The following is a 9,421-nucleotide window of genomic DNA, read 5'->3' on the forward strand; positions in this document are numbered from 1 at the left end:
TTTCCACCTATGCAGTGATTTCATGATCAGTTTTGGACAGGTACCTCCTCCTCCACTAGTTTAGCTTTAACTCCTAAATTCTACGTAGTTGATTCCGATCCGCTAACACATAAGAAATAAACACTCTCTTAATTCTAGATATTTACTTTTGTGAAGTCTTTCTAAGAAATCTTTAGACCCCTTGTGAAGAGTCGGGAAGCCATGGGCTTTGAACTAGTCAAACATATGTAATTACAATGCTGTACATTGTTTCAATACTGAGTTACTCAAGTTTCTAAAGAAAAAAATACATGTAATAAGTGAAAGTCTATAGTCAGGACATAGACATGCAACATGAACACTTTATTAAACAAAAGTAATTTAATAAAAAGTCAAATAGGCATTTATATTACAGTAAAGGGATATGTTTTTATTAATCTTTAGACACCATAGCAGCCTACTTGGAATTGCATTTGACTGAGCTCTGTTGCTGTGAATAATACAGCTCATGCACAGATACGGATGTATGTTTTGTACATTTTTTTCAAGTATTCACTGAATACTACCAACATATATACACTCATATACATAAAGTTCCAGAAGATTTAATAGAAGATTTCCAGAAAAAAAAGTTCATTTTTGTTGGTCTTTCGGAAGAGGTCTTCTAAAGAGAAGGATGTGTGGTTCTGTGGAAATAAGATTGAACGCAAATTTCAATGTTATCCTGCAATATTTATCATTGCCAGTCCTGCACATTTGTGTACAGCAGCTTAGTACTCAATTACTACATTTAATAGACAAAACGTTAAGTCTCCCCACTGAGCGTAAGAAAAATGACCATTCCTATTAGTGCCTTCAAGCTTGCCCTTCTATATGGGGTAAAACTTTCAGAAGCACCTGAGTGACTTAGGCTCTTAAGCCAATTAGGTGCTTTTAAGAAGTTTTACCCTTGGTGCCAAGAGAGGCCACTCAAAATTAAGATGGGAATTACTATAATAGTTAAGTATTTCCATGAATGCTCAAGTTTCAAATACTTGGAAATGACTGATCAGTACATTTTAGTGTGAAATTATATCTATGTGTAACTGTAATGCATAAGCATTGATCATGTTTCGGTAAGGAATTTGTATCAGTTTAACAGAAGACTATTGCTAGTACCGTAAAGTCAGTAGAGTTTGATTTTTCGCAACATTTCCATACCAAACCTTCCTATGTAGATGCAGTTTATATTGGCTTATACTAGCAAGAGCACCTTTATGCTCCATTATCTACACTACAGGTTGGCTATACAGCCAACCTTTTCTAGTAGAGAGCTGGCTTGTCGGTTTTAAACTGGCTCAAGAGTGTCTCCACAAGTGGGTACATTGATTTAACTAGACCGATTTCTAGGCAGGTCTAGTTTAAACAAGGAAGTTGAATCAATTAACAAGACCTTCAGGCCAAGTGGTGCATGCACATCCTTTAGCAGGAGAGTAAAATACAGTAAGTCATTGGAAGGAAAGGCCATGCTTGCAGAAAATTTGAATCTACCTTTGGTTGAATTTGCTTGCTGGTTCTTCCAAACAGCGAACTTGGAAGACCACTGAGATCACCTGCAGTTTGTCCACTGACAGTTAACATAACTGTCAGTCAGGTTTGTACTAGTTTTAAACACTCATGATAAGTACCAAAGTAGGGTCTGAAATTGAGTCACTTGTACTTTGATACAAAGATTATAATATTACAGTTAAGATCTTCTAATCTTTAACTTTTGTTGTTTCGAGCAAATCAGCTATAATATAGCCACTTGGACGACAGTTTTTATTTTGCAAAAAGAAAAGGAGGACTTGTGGCACCTTAGAGACTAACCAATTTATTAGAGCATAAGCTTTCGTGAGCTACAGCTCACTTCATCGGATGCATATCGTGGAAACTGCAGAAGGGCTTGTCTACACTGGCAATTAACAGCGCTGCAACTTTCTTGCTCAAGGGTGTGAAAAACACCCCCCTGAGCACAGCAAGTTGCAGCACTGTAAAGTGCCAGTGTAAACAATGCCCCAGTGCTGGGACCTACGGCTCCTCGTTGAGGTGGTTTTTAAAAAAAAAAAAAAAAAAAAAAAAAAAAAAACACCACGCATGCCATAACCACACAAGGCACATTAAAGCTCTGCCACGGCAGTACTTGAGCGTTGCCAGTGTAGAGTAGCCCTTAGTGTCTAAGCTTTAATCTAGCACAGATAGCAACTTGTTAGTTTTCTAGTTCAGGGCTTGAAAAGTTTGACAGCTACAAACTAGACATGAGATGCCCACTAGTTAGACCCAGAGAAATCCTGCCCTGGATCTAAAAAGTAAGTGTTAAGGAAATTTGAAGCCACACCCTCCACCCCTTCCCATTCTCCCCCCACAAAAAAATGACCCCAATGCTTCTCCACTGCTGTTAGTTTTTCCAAGCAACTACAGAGTTATGACAATCTTTTGATTCCTGTAACGTTGGGTATTGCTAATAGGAGAAGATTCAGGGTGTCCTTTTAATCCCAACAAGTACCTGCATAGTCAGTTAAAAGTGCCATTATAGCAATAGAACAGTCATTCTATTTACCTGGCTCATGGATCATGTAATGGACCCAGCCAAGACTTTGCTGGACACCAAGTCTTCTCCATTCCTCTTCAGACATTAGATGGGTTTTTGGTACTTGCTTTGAAAGCTCTCTGGGTAACATCACATGTCTGTTGAAGATATAATAGTACTAAAGTTATCCTACAGTACAGATCAGTTTTCTTTTTGAGAACACCTGTATTTATAGGCTATAACCCTTACTGCCTTTCCTAGAGAAATGTCTTAAGCTGGACTCAGTCTGCCAGACACCAGAAAAACGATATCCTCCAGATGGAGGATATCAGGCAACTTGGCAATATCCTGACCACCAGTGGGAAGCCCAGTGCACTTTTCCTAAGATATTGTGCCCCTCCCGATCTATTTCTGTTAGCTGCTAGAAGGATGCCCACCATCTGTTCTCAAGTTTCCTGGGAGAGAGACCAACTGTTCTACATGTTGATGTACCAATGGCAATATACGGGCTATTTAAAGATTCAATAGTTTTAATTCATGCAGATTTAAGTATTCATATTAAAACACTTTTAAGCTTAAAAAAAGAGGTGGTATGCTAAATCTTGAAATCCAAGAGCCAGTACTGTAGATGTTAACCCTTCAGCCATGTAAGGGAAGGTATTCCCTACTTCATCTGAAATATATTTGAGCCAGGAGAGAATGCCTGCCTAGTCAAAGCAAAGAGTGCTCCTGGCATTTGGTTATTGCCACATTGTTTAAGAGACAAAGGAAACTCCTATCTACTTGATCAGATAAGTGAATCAGGACTGGTGGTATAAGAATGTTTCCTAAAACCACTTATCACAGCCAAGTCAACTGCTGACCAACATAATCTCACCTCTGCCCTTGAATACCAAACTGTACATGCAGATCACAAACCTATCTTCAGGAGAGTAACATTTAATAAAGTCACAAAACAGAGGCACTGTAGTGTATTTCATAGGGCACTGTGGAGTCTGTTTACCTCTTCCCTCTCAGACCAGTGTATTCTGCTTCCCTTTTTTTGCAAACTGGTCACACAGCATTGTTTCAAGCTTGAATGAACAAAACACTCAAGTGGGGTAAGCAAGAGGTCATCTATCCCATAGCCTTGCACTCAATGTCATTAACCTGCATAAGGAGTCAGCAACATACCCGGAGCAAAACTTCCCACAGAAAGCATGACATCTTTACTACTAAGATTTGTTCAGGGTAGTGTGTGTTAATACACTTCAAGTTAACCTCCCAAGACTCCCTTGCATTGCAGAACAGCTACACCCCAAAAGGCTAAGTGCACATCTGCCCAGGCCACGTGGTCTCACTGAGCGTCTATAAAGTGACTAGAGCAGTAATTACCTCACTCTGAGCTAGCGAAAGCAGAGTCAGGTTCTGGAGGGAGCCAAAGGCACCTCCCCTGATGTGGCCAACAGGCAGTCGCCATTGTTGTCACCCCATTCCAGAGATCAGGATTGTTTACAGGTAGTAAAACCCAGTCCCACCAATGTCTGCTCCGAGCGGGTAAGGGGACCTGCGAGCCCGCCAGTGCTCAACAATGGCCGCTAGAGTGTCCCCAGTGAATTTCGGGGACAGTGAGCTCACAGCAACTCCCCCGCGATCAACTCCAGGAAACCTGGCTTCCCTGGGAGACGGCTCCGAGCAGCGCCCGCGACTTAGTCACTGGCTCACGAGCCCCTTCAGCGCTCACAGCCCGACCGCCCCAGGCTCCCCTCTCCTCGCGCAGGGCCCATTGTTCCCCCAACCCCTGCGGAAGGAGCAGCCCTCCCCTCATTTCCCGGGGCGGACTTGGCGGCGGCTGCGCTCGAGACGGGCGGAGAGAGCCTGAGTCGGGTCCCGATATTAGAGCGCCATATTCTGACCCGAGCCCCCTGGCAGCCCCAGAAGAGCCAGTGATCCCTCCCACACCCCCGGAGGGGAGCAGCGGGGCAAAGCATTTACACCCCCCACCCCAGAGAGCGCTGCGCCGCGCGCCTCCCCCCCGGACGCCCCTGCGCGCGGCCGGCCAGCCAGCTCACGCCCCGCGGCACGGAAGGGGGTGGAGGACAGCGAGAAGCAACCCACGCACCGATACTCGTAGTGCTCGTCAAAGTATTTGTCGGAGTAGTAGATCTGCTTGTGGGCCATGGCGGAGGCAGCTACACCAGCAGCACCCAGCTCGCGTTCCTTAACCTGAGGCAGCGCCCGCTGATTAACTGACCCCTTCAGCTTTCCACTCAATTTGAATCCAACAATTCAACGTTTATTGGCGGGCAGTGCCAGCCAATCACAGAGCGCGCTATCACATACGTCAGACAATTACATCACCCGTACCCTTCACTTTCTCCCGACCAACCATTTAGAGGCCATGAGAGCGAAGGGCATGGTATATGAGTGGGACGGTTAAAGTACGCTGCGCGCGCAGAGGTTGGGAGGGAGTTGGAGTCAGCGCGTGCGCCCGCTCAGGCCGTTTGGTCTTCTCCAGACATGCGCTTGCCTCGTGAGCTGCAGTGGGGCGGTTAGGGGCGGGATGGGTTGCGGTTGCCAGCGGTTACGGAACGGGGCGGGTTCCAGCAGTTTGTAGACTTCCTTCAGCTTCATGTGCGGATGAAGCTGACAGGCTGCTGAGCTGCCCCGCTCCTCCCGACATAGGGGCCGATCCTGCTCGTCTCCTACCCTCTGCTGAGGCGTGTCCCCCGCAGCGCCCCCCCACAGCGCTACTTACCTGCTGCAGCTAGCAGTGAGAGGCGGTCTGGCTGTGCTTATACTGTAGTGTCAGCACAGGGTTCAGACAGGCTCAAGCCTAACTCCTTCCCCTGCTCCCCAATCACACTAACCTGGAACTGGCACCTAGGACCCTATGGGAGTTGAGGGTTGAAGCCTGAGTCAAGCCAGGAATCAGGGTTCAAGCCCTATCGTTTTACAGTGTAGACATAGCCTCATTGGACTTGTGCTCTCTCTGGGAGTACCCTAGAAGTATCCCATGGGCAGCCTGGCTTTGTCTGCTGGACAGTCAAATTTCTCCACACTGCACCATGAACAAAAGGCCAGAGTGACACATTTTGGGAGAGCACTAGGAAGTCTGGGATATGGGTGGCTGGACTTGGACCTGTTTAATGCAGTGGATAGGCTGGATCTGCAGGTGGGAATCAGGGTTCAACAATTCCTAACCTGGGGTTACAAATAAATGTAGCTGCTCAAGCCTTACGTTAATAAATCCCCTCTGCTAACTCAAGTTTTCCTAAATTTGCACTTAACATTGCACTGTAGACTACTCTGCTGTCTGTTCTTACCTCAGATTACAATAGTGGTGGAGACCTGGGGTACGTCTACACTGCAAAAATAGCAGTAGATGTCCTTGCTCAGGTTGGAGCCTGTACTCTGAAATCCACTGTCGTGGTGCGAACTCCGAAGCAGTAGGAGGACAACTGGCACATAAATACTGCTGGTCTGTGGGAAGAATCCATTAGTTTTAACCCTCCCCTTCTTTCCTTAAGTAGGCAATAGGGGTTAGTAAGTGCTCAACTACCCCAGCACACAGTGCACTGGCTGCCCAGCAATGTCCAGGGGCTGATTAATTAGGCACTTGTGTTGTCTTTTTCTGAATGGGAATACCGTGCTGTGATAGGCGAGGGATAGTCTCGAAGCTGGGGCCGGTGAAGGAGATATCCTCACAGCTAACGGTGGCTCTCGGTGAGTCAACCACCAGCGTAGAGATCCCGCATAATTTTGGCATTAAGGTTTTCCATCCAAAAACATTTTTCTGCAACCTTTTATAGGGGAGTGTGGTAGGACTCCCTAGGAGCTGTCATGAACCAAGTATTCAGTCTTCACAGATGGCGAATACTGAAAGAGATAACATTGGCAAACCACAACCTAAAAAAAAGGAAAAATGAAGCGCCTTAATTTACGATCTGGCTTTAACCGGCCGAGAACTACAAAATCAAGTTGAGCAATTAAAGGAAAAAGTTCTCTGCTTAGAAAGGGAAACGGGAATGTGATATACGAGCCCAACAATGCCTTTTGGACTTAAATGCCGAAAAAGCCCAAATCACTTCCTTAACCCTCCAAGTCTCCATGTTAGAAATGCAAATTGGAGAAACATTTTAAAGGACTACTGCAGCAGAGAGGGCAGCCGAAAAGGGGGAGGTAGAACTGAAAGAGGTTCAGGCTGTGGTGAGACAGTCATTGATAGAGGTTTGAGAGAAGCTCACCTCAAAACAAAATCACATTGTATGCCAGTTTAAGATTTTTAACCTTCAAAAGGAACTCAGATTAGACAAAGGATTTTTGGGGGCACAGAAGTGCAATCCTCTAGCGGCTTTTGAAACCAAGGAGGATTGCACGGATGCGGACTCATCAGACAATGAAAGTACAATGGAGGTGGAGGAAAAGAATCAACCCCAGTGTACATATAATAACAAAAAAATGGTTAACCAGGACTATCACAGTAGTATGTATCCTAGTCTCACCACTGCCCCAGATTATTTTAGCCATGCTACTTATGATGGTTCGCCCGTAACACCTATGGCTCCAATCATCACGTTGGTGACTCGATATCCAGGATTAAATCAGGCTCCTATAGTAAAGGAAGAGAACAGGGTGTTAACACCAGAACAAACCCAAACCCTGGGAAAGCAACTAGGGAAGTGTATGCGGGAAACTGCATTAGAGTACTTACCTAGAATCTCTGTTATTCCAACTGTAACCCACGATGATTTCATTGCATTGCTAAGGCAATGTATGTCAATGGAAGATTTTGCAAATGTCCCAGTTGATGTCATTATGAATATGCATAACAACCAAACTGAAGTATATAGGGGTGTCTTTAGAATGTTCAACCCCCAAGAGAATGTAACGGGCTTGGCATATGCAGATCAACAGCAAGATGGGGAAAAACCTGAAAGGTATTTTTTGAGAAAAAAGTTATTATTTTGGCTTGCGGGAATGGGCAGAACAATAAATGGTGTTACAACATATGATACAGCAGAGTTAAGAGGTATTTATTTGCAGGGACTCAGACCAGGGATTAGGCTAGCCTTGAGTCCTATAAATGTACAACATGTAGGAAACCAGGAGCTGGAATCTCAGGTTAAAGAAATCTATGAGCTCCAGCAAATGTCCAATGCCCATACTATACCAACCAAAAACACGTTTCTGCGTTTAACAATGGTACCAACCAAATTAAGGGTAATAAAGGTAATAGAATCCAAGAAAAAACAGAGTCTTATAAAAGATCAGTTTATCGATCAAGAGAGTATATGATCCAAGGGAACAAGGAAGATATTTGGGGCTGCTAAGCAAGTGTTAGCTCAGCATCTCTATAAGTACAAACCCCAAGAAGTGGTAGATAAACTGAACCTAGACTCTCTATTTTCCAGACTAATCAAATACAAGTAAGGGAAGCAGACTGATAAGGATCCAATAGCCGCCTCCAAGGGTGGGTCTGTGCAAACACCCTGTTGAGGGTGCTCAGGCTCCCTAAGCCCCAACGTAGTGGCCCCCTTTCAAAATGATCAATGGGGAAGGCAGACTGTGAGAATTACTTTAAAGGGGAACTTGGGGACATTTTCCCAAAAGGTTCCGGTGGACACAGGGGCTTCCACCAGCATTTTGGATCAGACACACTTAAATGACATACAACTACCAATACATAAATTTAGGCCTTTTGTTTCATATAATGAAAAAGAGAGCCTGATTCCATTTACAAAGGACATTATGTGCATCCTAGGTTCGCTAAAACAGAAGGGGTCTTTTGGGTTACAGGATCTAGAGGAGCAGGGTATTCTTGGAATTGACATGCTGAGCAGGTTTGGAGTTATAGTCGATCTGCCCCATCAGACCTTAAGCTTGGCAGAGCTGGGAAAGGAAGGCAAAGTTATTCAGTCACACATAGAGTGGCTGTGTTTAAGGCCCCTCAACCACTGAAAATGCCAGCTTGGGAACAGAAGGTGATGAATGAGGTAAACAAACACGAGAGGGTTTTCACAAAATCAAAATTAAGCTGCAGCAAAATCAATGCCTGCATTAACATCCAAGGCCCAAACCCAAAACCTGTAAGGCAGTATCGCTATTCGATGAAAGCCCAACAGGGTATATGCCCAACTATAGAAGCCCTACTCCAGCAGCGGGTGTTGGTTACCTGCAACAGCCTGTGTAACTCGCCCATATGGCCCATCAAAAAAGCCAATGGGACCGCATGGTGGACCATCAATTACCAAGGGCTAAACAAAAATACCCCTAGGAGGGCACCTATGATCACATGGTATCCGGAGATAATGGTGTGTAGAGGGTGGTCACCCGCTCCGGCCTTAAAGGGCTTAAAACAGCCCAGGAGAGGGCTGTGGCTGGGAGTAAGCTGTTCCCAGGCTGAATTGGGGAAGCAGGCTCAGCTGTGGCCACATCCCAATCAGGGCTCAGCTGGCCCTTATAAGAGGGCAGTGAGCCAGAAGCAGAGAGAGTCTTCTCTAGCTGTGGAGGGAGATGGGCTTAGCTGCTGGGGAGTGTACCAGAGGTGAAGTAGGGCTGGGGAAGGCCAGAGAAGCTGGGAGGCTCTAGACTGGAAAAGCCCCAGATTGCAGGCCTAGCAGATGGCTGAGGATAGGTACTGGGGTTGCAGGGGGCAGCCCATGGGTAGGCAGAGGCAGCAGGTCTAAACTCACCTTGCCTGTGATGATTGGTTTATACACTGCAGTCCGCCCCAGTGTGCAGGGGCTCAATGGTGACTGACAGTATCCAAAGACTGAGGTGAGGTGGAGGTTCCCTGGGGAGGGGAGACCCAGAGACTGTGGGAATACTGCCCAGGGGGAGCACCCTGGGTAAAAGAGGCACTGGGAGAGGCAAGCGGGACGCTGGCCTGTAGAAGGTGCTCTGGAGGCTGGA

The 9,421-nt window shown here is 45.8% G+C and overlaps 1 protein-coding gene across 1 annotated transcript; it reads right to left on the bottom strand.

Annotated features, from left to right (window-relative positions):
• Window positions 1-323: 323 nt before the first annotated feature.
• CKS2 (CDC28 protein kinase regulatory subunit 2) lies at window positions 324-4,797 on the bottom strand. The gene is made up of 3 exons (XM_084629536.1): window positions 4,629-4,797; window positions 2,558-2,685; window positions 324-665 (listed from the first exon to the last, which is right to left on the bottom strand). The coding sequence occupies exons 1-3, from the start codon at window positions 4,685-4,687 to the stop codon at window positions 613-615; spliced, it is 240 nt and encodes a 79-aa protein (XP_084485662.1). The 5' UTR covers window positions 4,688-4,797; the 3' UTR covers window positions 324-612.
• Between the last annotated feature and the right edge of the window lie 4,624 nt (window positions 4,798-9,421).

The sequence above is a fragment of the Lepidochelys olivacea genome (assembly GCF_965140295.1).
Source record: "Lepidochelys olivacea isolate rLepOli2 genome assembly, chromosome: 5".
Lineage (NCBI taxonomy): Eukaryota > Metazoa > Chordata > Testudines > Cheloniidae > Lepidochelys > Lepidochelys olivacea.